We start from the raw sequence: 15330 nt of genomic DNA on the forward strand, positions 1-15330 counted from the left end.
GTGTGTGTGTGTGTGTGTGTGTGTGTATGTGTGTGTGTAATAACTAAATTATATATTATACACTTTATTGTGTTTCGTTATGTGCGTGATCACTTGGTCTATGGGAAAAATGTCTTGCACGAAACCGGTCGTTCGTGCAAAAAAGCTTGAGAACCGCTGCCTTACGCGCAGTTTCAGTACCATCACTCCAGCAGCTAACTTGCTCGATAACAATATAATGGCACTTATCATATCATTGAAGTTGGCAGCAAATTAGCAGGAAGCCAGAAAAGATCGAGCAAGTTAAGATTCACAATGATTCAGGTGTACACAGGTACATTCTTGGAAGAGGTAGTAAACAAGTCATTGGCTTTGAAATGATATAGCAAGCTAAGTAAAAACTATGTTATCACTAGTGAAAAACTTGCAACTAATGGAGATTTCTCTCTCTCTTTCTCTTTCTCTTTCTCTATCTATCTATCTATCTATCTATCCATCTATCTATCTATCTATCTATCTATCTATCTATCTGTCTGTCTGTCTGTCTATCTAGCTATCTAGCTAGCTCTCTTTCTCTCTCTCTTCTTCTCTGTATACATACATACATACGTACATACGTATGTATAAACAATAACACAAATAGGTTGAGGTTCACTACAGCTGTTTCAGACGTGTTCTTTATTGATGAACAAAAGAGCTACATCAAGCAGAAAAGAAAAAAAACGTTTTCTTCGGGTGAATTAAGAGCACTTAGGATTTTTCAGAAAAATAAAACATAGTGTAAGTTGACTCTCCCATGAGAGAGTGGATTGCGGATGTTATTTCAAAGTATGGATTCATGGTAATATATAAATGGACTTGATCAAGCGACTGGAATAAATAAAGGAAATAAAGGAAATAGAGATGGAGGGAAAAGGAAAGAGAAAAATAAAAGAAAAAAAATTTACAAAATTCATAAAACAACATATCAAGCAGTGAATTCTCAGAAAAATTTGCCCCAAACAATAAAAATAAAAAGTCGTTTTAATATATCTGAGAACAAAACTATGATTTAGCAGTCACTACTCTGTTCTTTTCTAAGTTTGTCCAATTCCTCTTCAACAAGTTTAGCAAGGTCATATCGCTTCATGTCGTAAAGAATTTTACAGAAGTTTATTGCAGTACTGTTCAACGATGTATTATTCCAGTCAACCAATACATTTATACAGGGATCCTGGCTGTTTTCATATCTTCCAACCAAAGAAAGATCACAGTTCAAATGACCTGAGGAAAGAAAACACAACATCAATCAAGAAATATTTTCATATGTGTGTGTGTGTGTAATAAGCAGAAAACAGGTATGGTATTCAATGCTTTATAGGACAGATCCATGTTTCTTCAAAATACTAAAAAAATTACATAATTTGGTGAAACATTATGCAACCTTGCACTTTATCTCATCAGTGTCCCACAGTAAATAAAATAACAGCCAAATTATAATAATAATTGCATATAGTGCTCAGGTGTGCTACAACTCATTAGAAGAGGTTAAAAGAAGGAACAGAAAGCAGACAGAATAAAAGACGAAAAGACAAAAGTGAATGGCTTTTATAGGGGACTGGAAGCCAAATTTGAGAATGTTCAAGAAAACCTGTCCCCCACCACCGCTTCACACTGACCAGTCAATAGACTGATCACATGGAACATATATGGTGGTTTGCTCCTGATGTCTGACCATGTAACCAGGGATTTGTTTCAAATCTCCACTACATTACAAGGCACAGAAGTCTTAGTAGCAGATGTAAAAGTGTCCAGCAGTAGCAGAGCTGGAATTGCTAGGTCCATAGTTCAATTTGCTTGAGTGCCACCAGCAACAAATATCCACTTGTAACTGCATGCCCAACAGGTTAGACATCCCACAAAAACATAAAACCACCACCTTGTGTTACATACCCAGCCTCTTTCATCCTAGAGCAATTCATAATGTTGGTTGGTGAGGTTAACATCACAATTGGATTTCAAATGTAAATTTTGAGAGAGAGAGCAAAGATAGAAAACAAGAGCATCAAAGCTCCCTGCATAAAATGTGTGAACACTAGCTTAGCCAAAAATGCAGAGTCATGCCAGTGATAAAGGATCAATAAACATACACTGAGATTATGCATAAAACTAAGAGACAAATATTCCCCTCTGGGGAAAAAGTTATATTAACGAAACAACAAACAGATTTTGCATCCGTATGATTTGTCTGCATCACAATTATTCAGAAGTTTTAACAAAAAGATTTAGCAAGGGAGATAACTCCAATAAAATCTAGTCGCTCTCCAATGGGAGAGTCATAAGTGGAATGCCTCTGACTACGTGTCTGCTTGATCAGTGCTGAATTTTGGGCTGTCCAACACCAATATTGCCCTTCTCAATCAGTTAGTTGCAATTCTTCAAGAACAAACAACGGAAATGAAAATGTTCGAAAAATAGTTTTCAATGCAACAGTCACAGGTGTGACAGTGTGGTTAAGAAATTTGCTTCCAAACCAGAAGGTCTTAGTTTCAAACTTACTGCACAGCACTCTGGACAAGTGTGTTCTACTACAGCCTTACTTCAACTAAAGATCCTGAAACTGGAATAACCCCATTGTACATACACGTGTGTGTGTGTGTGAATGTCTGTTGACATTGTGTGATAGTTGTAAACGGGTGTCATTGTAATACAAGCAGTGTCATTCGTTTCCAGTCTTCCTTGGAAACACATTTAATCATGGGGAAATATTACCTTATCTGGAAATAGGTGAGGGTTAATGAGAGGAAGCACATCAGGCCATGAAAAAGTCAGCTTCGACAAATTCTGGCTGACCCATACAAGCATGGAAAGGAGGACATTAAAACAACGGCAATGGTGATGAATGTAGGGAGTAGATTCTCTTACCAGCCAGCATTTTCCAGTTGAGACTTGGGTTAGAATTTAGTTCCAGACAGATGTGAAAGAGAATTTTAGAATTCAACTCAAGTACAGACATTTTTTCAACATCGATCACTTTACCCTGAAAATAGAATAAAAACAAAGAAAAAAGATGAAAAGGAACTCGAAATAGCAGGGTTCAACATAGCTTCTTCTTAATCTTTTGAAAATAACTTTGGCACAGGCCTGACTTCATGGTTAAGAAGTGTGCTTCCCTGCCATGGGGTTTCAGGTTCAATCCCATTGCATGACATTTTGGGCAAGTGCCTTCTACTATAGCCTTGGACAGACCAAAGCCTTATGAGTGAATTTAGTAGACAGAAACCGAAAGAAGCCCGTCGTGTGTGTGTGTGTTTGTATACATATCTGTCTATATATATATATATATATATATATATATATATGTCTATATATATATTTATATACATGTTTTACTTAGGCATAGCGATAGTAATAACCTGGGGTTAGAACCCCATATATATATGCCTCAGAATAAAGCATTAGTTGAATACAGAGCATAATAAGAGATTAAATAAATGGCGAGGGAAAAAGAAATTATGCAATGGACTACATTAGCTTACAGCTGTTTCTGCTGTAAGATGCAATGCACTCAACCAAGTGCTTGTGCATCACCTTATAGCTTCCATAGGAAAGCAATTATATACATGGAAAAGAGCTAACTTTATACCCCATTTCTTATGTATTTTTATATTTTCAATGGTGATCGTTTCCATATATATATAAATTAACTCTGACGCATTGCAGTCCAATGATAGCTTAATGACCAAAACACTAAAGAACACACACACACACAGGAATAACTTACAATTTGCTTCACTTGAGTTTCATTAATGAGATGTGTGCAAAAGATTGGAGATTCATGTTTCCTCTGTGAATGGCAACAATAGATGCATTGTGGGTTGTGGCATCGTCCGTAATACTTGAAGAAGCTGTATGGAAATACAGCTACGCAGACTTGATGAAGTTGTTGGAATATATGAAATAGTGTTTCTTCATTGGACTGAGTTGTGATTCTAGAGAAAAATAAAATGAAAATAAAGGCCAGGTTAATATATATATACTATGCACCCCTCCACCATCACCACACGCACACACACACACATTCTTTCAAGCCGAGTGTTTATTCTGCAGAATGTCAGCTTTCTGAAAATTCCTTCCTTGCATATGTTTCTGTGCAAATATTTCCTCCAAATAGTAATCAAACATGTTGATCTTACAGGTATTGTATCAAGTAAAGAGAATGCTAAAGAGTTAACAAGAAAATAAATGAATGGAAAACATAACTCACTCTGAGGTGATTTTGACCTGCTGGGTCGCCCACTGGTATTGAAAATGAACCATATGTTTTCTGACCATAATTTTACACTGGGATAATTGGATCTCTTGAGGTAATTCCCAACCGTATAAATTTCCAAAGGAAATGACCAGTCTAAGAAAGTCTGTGTGCTGTGCACTGCTGCAGAACTGAATGTAGAGTGAGAAAACATTGTGCATCAAAGGGTTCTGCACTTCCATTTGGTAACTGTGTTGCAAACAAGGGATGTAGTATTTCGTGTAGGCGTATTGGCCTGATTCCTTTAAGCTTAATATCACATTGTGGCTCTCGAGTAATGCAAGGACTGAATGGCTGAAGACATCACTGGGATACAAGTTGTCGACCAGAACCTGTTGGTCCACTATTCCGTTGGGTATTTTATGGTATTGAGAGAAAGTGTGACTTCTGCTCACTAAAGAAATTGGTTGATATGCAAGCTGAGACATAGAGTTTAAAATGTACTCAATGTTTACATATAAACTATTTCCTTGTGGTAATAGAGCAGATTTTCTGGAATTTACTGGAAAATATAAATAAATAAAAAGTTAATATAAATTGAAAAATATGTATATTCTATTTCTTATTGTGTGCTGAAAAGGTCATTATGTCAATAATAACACACAGTCAGTGCGTGTGTTATTATTGGTGCAATGACCCTCCCAAAACACAAGATTTGTTTCAACACACAAAATTCACATCAAGAATCTTGCAAACCAGATACAGAAACAAACGAATATTCTACTGATTTAATTTTCATTTTTACACCATTTTGTGAAGAACAGGTTTCCAGCGGCACCAGTCATGGATTCCCTGCATTTTTCACAGTGAGAATAAGAAGGGAGTATATGTGCAACTGTAACAGAACAAATATACAAAGTATTTTGGTCTGGAATCAATGGTTTCATTGGTTTTCCTCACCAATGTTTACATTTTTCAATGAAATTCAAAGAGAGATGCCTATATATAAATTCAAAAAATGGCTTGCATTGGGTTTCCTATTTTATTTAGACATATATCTGTATGAAGATAAACACACACACACACACACATATATCATATCTGTTGCCTTGTTTTTATGTTTGCTTTTCCATGCTAGCAAGGGTTATACTAATATAGTATTAAAGCACTATTTTAGCAATGGATACCCCTCACATCACCAAATCTTTCTTGTTTTTCAAGTATGAGATCTCTTATTGAAGGTGTGAAGTAAGCCAGGGATTTGTTAACAGAAGAAACAACAACCATCACAGTGTCCAAAGCACACACACATACATCTTTATCAACATTTGGCAGAAGCAACAGAACGACTCAAGGGTCCGAAGTATTTCTTGTAGGATAAGCAACCACAGAGAGGTTTCCTACATTGGTTTATAAAAGACAGGTAGTTAATAGAGAATGGTAAGCAGTGGATTGAATGAAATATGATCTGTTGAATGCGCAATGGAAAAATCTGAGCTCAACTGTGGATTTCTTGCATTTTCTGTCTACGAAATCTAATGACAAGGATTTGATTGGCCCAAGGTGCCGTATAGTGGGACCGAACCTGAAGCCATCTTAACATCAAGCCTGCACCAATCAATGAAAGATGTAAACCCAATAAACAGATGCTTTTAAACAAAAATCCTTGGAGGTATCTATTCCATCCAAATTGTATCAGATGGTCATATTTTGACCCTGAGCATCAAAAATGCTGTGAGTCATTGGCTGGTTTATTGGAAACTTAGAACCAGCAACCTCAATGTTTACAAATTGATAATGATGATGATGATGATGATGATAGTAATTGCAATCAAGATTTTCATTATTCTTGCCTTCCTCCTCCTCCTCCTTCCCTTCCTTCATCACCTTCTTCAGTTGTATTAATTTAATCTTTAATATTACAATGATAAAAGTTAATTGATGAAATTACAATAGAAATAGTAAATATTTTTCCATTCCAACAAACAACTTACCTCCAATATAATATTTGAAGGAACTCATTTCACGCACTGTTTGATGAAGATCCTGCTGGGAAATTTTATCAAAGACTTTGTGAACAGTTTTGAAAAAGTCAGTTGTAATACTTTTACACAGACCAATATGGTGAAGCTTGTGCAGAGCATAAGCTGCATGGCAACTCATTGAAATTTCCTTTTGTTTAGCGAGTTCAAAGATAGAATTGAAAAACGTGTCACTGTTTTGGTCAGAATTTGAAGGAATAACAATGGGTTCTACCAGTATTTTGTCAATGAAGAAATTGTGTTGATTGCGACATGGTTCAGTGTTTTCCTGACAGATACATTTCACTTTAATTTGTACCTCTTTTCCAACACAAGACTGAATCGTATGGACATATCTCTTCAGCATTCGCAGTTCAGCTTGTTGGGATCCTTGTGTAACAGTGGACAGCTGACAATCCAGCATGATCAAGAAAATGCTGTTTTTAGTAAACGTAAGTTTCATGCAATGATGAAAGAAAGACTCATCTGAGGAAGCCAGTAACTCAAGTGCTATCAGATGCTTCACGTCCAAATGGTAAAACCAGGATCGTTTACTCCAGGACTCCACAAAAAATGTCCCCCTCTGAGTCCACACACAGCAAGCTTTGAAAGCAGCTGTATCATTATTGAGATTTGTTTCTATCATTGGATAATTTTGAGACGCTTTGTGACGGTTCGATTTCAGTCGGGTCACCAGGAAGTTGTAATGCACCATAGCAGCAGGGCCACACAAAAACACTCTTTTTATTGGACAAATCCTCTTCTGTTCAACACACGGATTATTTCTATGCTTGAATTTGACAGGTCTTTGAATAATTAGTCGTAGCTCTGATTCTGTTTCTATTTTCTGGTCAATAACTTTGTTCTGGAGGATAAAAGAAAAGAATCTTTTTTAAAAAGTGAAGAAAAAAATTAATCGAAAAAAATATTATTTTATCTGGAAAAAAAAAAAAAAAAATTATATCAATGTTTTATTCTAAAATTAAATGTTGCATTTCAGTAAAGTCAAATTAGCCAATTTAGTAAACATACACTCCATTAAATTTATCACGTTTATTGAGGCATGGCCTGTACAACTGATTACATTTGTGGGAAATTTCCAAAGTTCAATGACAAATGCATTTATTTAAGTTTTGTGATTATACAAGATTAGCATAACACCTCATATGTGTACCTAGCTTTAAAAGTTGCTCTCAAAATCATTAAGTTTTATGACAATAATTAAATAATGTGTTTGATAGAATTTTCCTCAAACACCAAAGATAAATATGTTAACCACCTTACAATATGTATATTGTAGAGTGGTTAACATTTAATTATTATATATATATCCAGAAATATATACACTCACCACACTTAGGTCTTGACAAGCAATGCCATTGAGAGAAAGAATGAGGTCACCAACTTTTAACTTCCTGGCAGCATCATTTGATACACTGGTTATAAGAAAATACTGGGAAAAATAGAAATAAGAAAGAAAAATTGCTTAATTTCAAAACTTCCACTTGTCTTTCTATTTTATTCTCTATCAGGTGGATCTGCTTTCTGAACTTTATTTAATTCTAAAAGAGTTCACAGAAAAATTGATGGCGTTTGAACAAAAGACACAGCAGAGCAGCCAGACACTTGTGGAGAAGGCAACCTCAGACTGTGTCCAGTTTGCTCTGTAAGGTGGTTGACAAATGAAAGCAGAGAATGCAGAGTCAAGAGGGGCCTAAAGTTTGGTTGAGGACAGGATAAAATAGAAATAAAGATATCACATACAATTATGGACACATGCCCTTAAAAATTCCAACCCAGCTTCATCATCGTAATGAAGAACAATAGTTTTAAGTCTTTCCTTAAGGAAAATGTATTTTTTGCTTTTCCTTGCCACTTCAACCCCTGATATGGCCAGTTTTATTACCATTTTGGTGTGGGACTGTTCTACCCTAAGCTTCTCGATTAATTTGGATACGTTAGGGTGATGGATGTTAACTCTTCTACTGAAGGCGTGGTGCCAACCTTCTAGAGAGTTGTTGGTTTCCAGGAGATCATTGAGAACTCTGTAGTAGCACTACCATAAAGAAATGGCAGATAGTGGTCATCGACATCGACCACATTGCATGATTCCTAGCTAAGTACACTCAAAATAAGACAGGAATTCCTCCAAAATTTTATCAATTTGAACACTTGGGCCAGATATGGCCAGTTTAAACCAGCCAAAGGGTTAAAATTCAGAACAAGCTAGAAAGGATTAGGAAACCCACAGGTTTACTCACCATAGAAGTGTTCACCGAGTTTTTAGGAACCAACTGAAAAAAAAAGAAGAAAAGAGATTGGTTAGGTATCAAATAATATATGAATAACCTTTACTGCTACAGACACAAGGCTTGAAATTTTGGGAACAGGGGTGAGTCAATTACATCAATCCCAGGGTGCAACTGGTATATTCTATCAATCCTGAAAGGATGAAAGGTAAAGTTGACCTTGACAGAGTTTGAACTCAGAACTTAAAAACAGATGAAATGCCACTAAGCAATTTGCCCAGCATGCTCTGCTGGTTCACTGCTGTGATGAAAAATATAACAATTTACATAAACATTTAAAGTTATAAAGAAATAAAAGGACATATTGGATAATGGTGTCCAAATGAAAACCAATGACAGTGGCCACCACTTATGAAAGAAGCCACCTGGGTTCGTTTGTCAATGTGTCAGCACAAGGAGGCCAAGGACTTATTCATTTCGTCTCTGGAAGGATGCAAAAGTAAAGTAGAACTTGGTGGAATGCAAAATGAGAAATGTGAAGAGAAATAATAATAAGCTTGGCAGTAAAATATTTACCGAGGAAGGAAGAACTTCATACTGAAATCCAAATTTGCCTGCACTGGATCGTTTCAATATCACAGTTTTTGGTTTGGCATCCCACTGGATGCTATCTGGATTCTGGAAGACAGCATCTTTCAGTGAGACTGTATCAGTAGCGATGGGTCTTGGCACTGGTTGCGAGTGACAGCTACCATCAGCATCCAGCAGCAGTGAATTCATGCTGTTAGTACTGCTGCTGTTGCTGCTGCAGACACTGGAGTTCAAACTCATCCTCTGAATATTATCATTAGAATCATGATAGAGAGATCGGTACGCTTCCAAAAGGACAACGGTGCCGGACGAGAGACTCAGGACACTCTCAACCTCCATTGGCGTCTTCAAGTGACGGATGTCAATTTCATCGATTTTTGTAATGTAGTGGTATTTGGTCAACTCTCGTGACAAGCAGGTGTCTTTCACCTGCGTCACCTTGGCTATGTTTCCACTGGGAAATTTCTGAAGAACAGAAAGAAAAAATGGATGAGTGAATTAGAATGTAATTAAAGAATACATCTAGGATACATTCATGCACACACACACACACAAAGGTAATACGTACATATGCATATATTCTTTTCTTTTATTTGTTTCAGTCATTTGACTGTGGCCATGCCGGGGCAACGCCTTTAGTTGAACAAATCGACCCCAGGACTATCACATAGATAGATAGATAGATATACACACATACAGATAGATAGATATGCACACATACAGATAGATAGATATGCACACATACACACATGCCATGAACACATACAAGGTGGGCCAAAAGTCAAGAAATATAAAAATACAGTTGGTGTAACAGCTGAAATCGCCAGAGTATATATATCCACAGACTGCAATATTCAGTCACACCTTGTTTATACACACACACACACACACCAAACATACAAAACAGATTTGTAATGCCGGAATCGGTATTATGAGGTGAGTATAAGGGCAGGAGAAGGGACTCCAGGAACTCTCTAATGGGACTAAATGCTGCCTAACTTCCATATTTCACTTGTTACATTTTAGAAGTCAGAAAGTGCTCCAGCTGGACCAGTCACAGCCCAATGACTAAGACCAGTAAAAGAAAAGAATAACAACTGCATCATCACCATCATCATCATCATCATCATCATCATCTAAAGCCAGTTTTCCATTGCACAAGTGCATCAGATTCCAGTGTTAGCTTTGGCATGGGTTCTGCGGCTGGATGCTGCCCTTCCTAATGCCAACCACTTTACAAAGTGTGGATTGGATGCTTTTATACATCATCACTAGTGAGGTTGTTATGCAGCTCACAAGACTAGAAACCCCTAGAGAAGAAGGGATCAGTTTTAGGCTGTGAAATAGGGGGACAGAGTATGAGAGATAGAGTATGAAATAGGGGGTTAGAGTATGAGAGATAGCGAGAGGCATCAAAGATATGTTAAAAAAAACAATTCTTACTTGAATAATTATGCTGAAACCTAATTTCCCATCAGCTCTTCGTGGGACAGGAATCTTACATGGTTTACCAGAATCAATAATGTCCTCATCTAGCCTAAAAAGCGGTTCGTCTTCTGCCATGCCCATATCATTAAAGACTTGGTCAATACATCAAAACTGAAAGGAGAAGAGAAACTTGTTTAATTTTATTAATTTCCAGTTAATTCTCTCTGTTTCCTTATAATTTCATTAAACACACACACAGAGATTTGTTTGGTAGACAGACAACTTGTATGAATTAAATTCTCAGGGTATTAATTAGTAGCAAATTAATAAGTTAGTGTGAGAAATAGGAGAGATACTGCATGTGGCATTGTTAAACATTAAAAAAAATTATTATTTAAAATAATAATAATAATAATAATAATAAGGCAAATGGTATAGTGGTTAAGAACACGTGCTACTAACCCCAAGATTCTGAGTTCGATTCCAGGCAGTGACCTGAATAATAATAATAACAACAACAACATCGTAAAATTCCTTAGGAATTAGAACCCAGGTTCAAAATTTCCCCAAGACACCTGATGAAGGCTGGAAAGTACATCAGCCGAAACGTTGTGTTAACAACAAACAAGATGAGGACAAATATCCGTCAAATGTAAATAATGTAAATAATAATAATAATGAAATTATTGTGTATCGTGCTCAGGTGCACTACAACTGATCAAAGGTGCATGTACATAGAATTATGTACCAACAATTAATCATCATAAAACAGACAAGTAGATAACAAGCATATACTTTGACAGTAAATACATTTAAATAGACTTCATTATAATGTAGATACTAAGCACACATTTAAGATTAGTAATTTTCCCCAGCACAGAAATGTCCCCAACAGGTTCTTTTGTACTTACAATTCATTCCTGATACTAACAAGTTTCCCCTCTCCTGCTCTCAACATGCCTGCGTTGATTCCGTTGTTCATTTGTTTACTCTTGAGGAAAACGTCAACGAGGCAAATGACACTCGTTTTGATAAAGGAAATAAACGCTCCTCAGAGAATTCAGCATTACACAAGAAACAGAAAGAAAGAGTGAGAGAAAGTTGGGGTGAAAGAGTACAACAGGGGTCACCCCCCCCCCCCCCCCGCCGGAGCCTCATGGAGCTTTTAGGTGTTTTCGCTCAATAAACACACGCAACGCCTGGCCTAGGAATCGAAACTGATCCTCTGACCGCGAATCCGCTGCCCTAACCACTGGGCCCTTGCGCCTCCACACTTACCCTACAATGCCATTCTAAAAATATACAAACCCAGCACTGAAATTTCGAAACTACAAGATAAAGCATGCTTGACTCAGAACAATGTGAATAAATAAGCATTTACGTTTTATAAAATAATCTAAACGTTACCGAGTTAGGATATCCTGACAATCTTATTCATTTAACCAAATGAAGATGAATGGTGGTCAGCAGCCAAAATGAGATAAAGTGGAGGATAAAAATATAGAAGTGGAAGAAGAATCATCAGCCATTACCTTTAATTCAGGGTTCCAAGACTGTTGAGAGGAAGGCAGGAAGTGATCCTCTGATTAGAGATTTGTCTCAAATTCTTGACAAGGGAGTGTAATTCTGCTAAAAAGCAGACATAGACCAAATGGTAATTTTAAACTGAGCAAGGAATTAAATAAATCCACAAATGGAAACCCTCCTTCCAACAGCCTGCCATGCAATGTTTCAGTTTGTACTGAATTTCACTGACTAAGGTCTGGTTGTTGTGTGTCTGTAGTAGAAATAGTTTGTGAAAAGTGCCATCACACAGTGTAGAAGGACAAGGGTTAACCTTGGAATTACGTAAATGAAGTGAACTTGTTAACCACACATTTGAGAAAGAAAGAGAAGAATAACAGGAAAATACTTCTCAGATGAGAAAATGTTATGAAACAAAGCAAAAAACAAGAAAGCAAAACAAAAAGTCGACCCAGATATTATTGTCAGAGAAGTGGTTTACGTAATTATTTCAAATTGAATCTTCATAAAAACAAAGATTTCAAGAGTCATGGAGGAAGGAAATATTCATGCAAGAGTTTGAAGTAGTTTGTTTGGTTCAGGTATATCCTGGTGGGGGAGGTGGTGCAGGTGACAGTGGTGGAGGAGGTGCAGAGGTTATTGGTTGGTTGAACAGCTGACAGACACGCAGGAGGGGGTGTCTGTGATTACTGGTGGCTGCATGAGTGGCAGAGGCAACAAGCTGCAGCAGAATGGGGAGAAAAAAAAAAAAGGTCACTGGCCAGCTGGAGTAGTTATTCACGACTGGATGCTGGGAAACTCGATTGTTTTAGTTAAAGGATTGCATTCATCCCCCCTTGTGAGTCATCAATAAGGAACTTATGAGTCAAAGAAGGGATTTCTATACTGCAGTTGTTAGAAATAGCAGCTAATATCCTCCTAATTACACCTTGTTATCTTCAAAACAAAGTATTTCAAGTTATATAAACAGATGAGGTGGTCATGCATGGCACACAGATTTGGTCAATCAGGTTTGATCTGAGACTAAATGACAACAACAACAGAGTTAATGAAGAGTCACTGTTTAATCCCCCAACCTGAAATAAAATAGCAGCCAAATCTCCCTCTAATCCCATTTTACCATACGGAAAGTAGATATAGATATACAGAAAAAGGATGTGATGGTCAAGGCCGAAAATCCTTTGGTTTATAGGTCTACGCAACCAAATATGGCCTGGAGCTAATACAACATTAAAATGCAGAAAGGGAGAAAAATTGCTGAAGCCAATACATTTATATATGAAGTTTTGTCTCTTTACTTTCTCATTTCCAGATCATTTAGTTTATTAATATTATTGTTGTTGTTGTTTGTTTGTTAGAACTCCTGGAGTCTTGCATGCATAGCAGGCTTACTACCAGCGGCCTTACGGTACCATGCTATCTGTTCTTTTCAACTATATAATACTCTCCTGAAGATTCTGGTCATGCCAAGGAGGCAAACCTTTTGTAACAGTTCTACTGAACACACTATTCCAATTTCCTTTATACCCCCCACACCTTGATGCCTTCTGCTACAGTGTGTGTGTGTGTGTGTGTTGAGTGACATAAAATCCGTGAATTCACGGAAACATGATCATAATAAAAAGTTCAAGTACAATGACGTAAATATGACAAGTGCTGATTAACAGTGAGGACACACAATAGCACAGCAACAACAACAGTTATACGCTTCCCATGCAATGCTTGAGTGCCAGACAGTGCTTAACGATTTTCATGATTATCTGAAAATGCTTTCAGAGTCATTCTCATGCGTAAACGGTAGAAAATCATATAAGAAAACAGGTGAGAAAAAGTCTGCAATCAGACTTTTAGCTTTAATTTTAAGCTTCCATGTCAGGTTTCTTACCCACTTCCATTCACCCGACACCAAGTACGAACATGTCTTTCTCAAGGGAAGTGGGAGTGACTGCCATGCTTGGCTTGTGAGTATTTAAGCTTAAACTTCATCTCAGTATCAAATGTCTTGGCGATCGAATGAGTCAGCCATAGTTACAGGGAGTTGGCAGTTCAAAAAAAAATCCACTAAACCAGCGAAGGTTTAAAAGCTTCAAGCTTCACTTTGTATGGAAACCACAATAATTAATTCTCTTATCTCTTGTTTAAGATGTGGCCAAATAAAGTGAGAATCTTGAGGTTTTACGTTGTACAAACAGTTGGCAATAATGATGCTGTTTGTTTCTGCCCTTGCAAACATTTATGAAAGTTTGAGTAATCACAGAAGGTATCAACCGAATATAATAATCTATAGCATGTGCTGATCGTTAGCAACATGTATATGTGCATGCGCATGCACACACACAAAGTGCAGGTGTGGCTGTGTGGTAAGAAGAGTTTGTTTCCCAACCACATGGCTTTGGGTTCAGTCAGATCTGGCCTCTCACACCTATCCCACAATGTCATTCTAAAAATAAACATTAACATCATTAAAATCACAAAGCTATGAGATGGTATATGATTAATTAAAAACAATTTGAATAAATATGCATTACATTTGACAGAGTAATTTGAATGTTAAATGCTTAAAATTGCGTTAATTTGTTAAAAAAAAAGAGAAAAACTAATTAATAATAACAAAGTATTTTTACTAAATTTTCATTATTTTAACCGTTAATCGAAATGAAGTTCAATGGGTTTCAACAGGATTATGGCAACACAAAGGATAATCATGTATTTATTAGGTTTCCTACTTTTTTTCCTGTTCTGGCACATCTTCTGTTGCTCAGACACACCATTGTTTCTAAACTAGTTCTTCACACATTCTTAACTATTTTAAGCCCATATCTAATTGCTCTACTGCTCTCTCTCTCTCTCTCACAGCGAAGACCTCCTTCTTGTGTTACTTCTGCACCCAACTGCAACAGAAATGCCAACCACAAACACTTGCAGCAGCAGCCACACCCCTATCCTACAAACACATCGGATAACAGACATTGAAACTATGATGATGATGATGATGGTGGTGACGATAAAGATACATTCAGGAACACACACACACACATGTGTGTGTGTGTGTGTTTATATATATATATATATATGCATACTTATGTGCATTAATGCAAATATGCATATGTATATATATATGCATTTATGCACAAATGCATATTTATACACACATATAAGTGCATACACATAGCTACATCAATCCTGGCATGCATATATATATATATGTGTGTAAATACAATGAACACACACACACACACACACACACACACACACACACACACACACACAACCTAATTGTCAAGTTGTTATTCACTGACGGAAGTAA

The 15330-nt window shown here is 36.8% G+C and overlaps 1 protein-coding gene and 1 long non-coding RNA gene across 4 annotated transcripts in view; one reads left to right on the forward strand and one right to left on the reverse strand.

The window, feature by feature from the left end:
- Positions 1–15132, forward strand: part of LOC128250359 (uncharacterized) — a 125590-nt gene extending 110458 nt beyond the window's left edge. Inside the window, exon 3 of the long non-coding RNA XR_008266385.1 lies at positions 14880–15132. This is a non-coding gene — a long non-coding RNA (uncharacterized LOC128250359). The remainder of the gene's footprint in view (positions 1–14879) is intronic.
- Positions 913–15330, reverse strand: part of LOC106877543 (uncharacterized) — a 40384-nt gene continuing 25966 nt past the window's right edge. For all 3 annotated transcript variants that reach the window (XM_052975208.1, XM_014926471.2, XM_014926470.2), the window contains 9 exons: positions 10515–10670; positions 9057–9536; positions 8493–8525; positions 7583–7684; positions 6205–7096; positions 4226–4772; positions 3743–3950; positions 2884–2998; positions 913–1242 (listed from right to left, as the gene is read on the reverse strand). In XM_052975208.1, coding sequence (XP_052831168.1) covers positions 1031–1242; positions 2884–2998; positions 3743–3950; positions 4226–4772; positions 6205–7096; positions 7583–7684; positions 8493–8525; positions 9057–9536; positions 10515–10640 — 2715 coding nt within the window. In that variant the 5' untranslated portion in view covers positions 10641–10670 and the 3' untranslated portion in view covers positions 913–1030. The remainder of the gene's footprint in view (positions 1243–2883; positions 2999–3742; positions 3951–4225; positions 4773–6204; positions 7097–7582; positions 7685–8492; positions 8526–9056; positions 9537–10514; positions 10671–15330) is intronic.

Source organism: Octopus bimaculoides, chromosome 20 (assembly GCF_001194135.2).
Source record: "Octopus bimaculoides isolate UCB-OBI-ISO-001 chromosome 20, ASM119413v2, whole genome shotgun sequence".
In the NCBI taxonomy this organism is placed as follows: domain Eukaryota; kingdom Metazoa; phylum Mollusca; class Cephalopoda; order Octopoda; family Octopodidae; genus Octopus; species Octopus bimaculoides.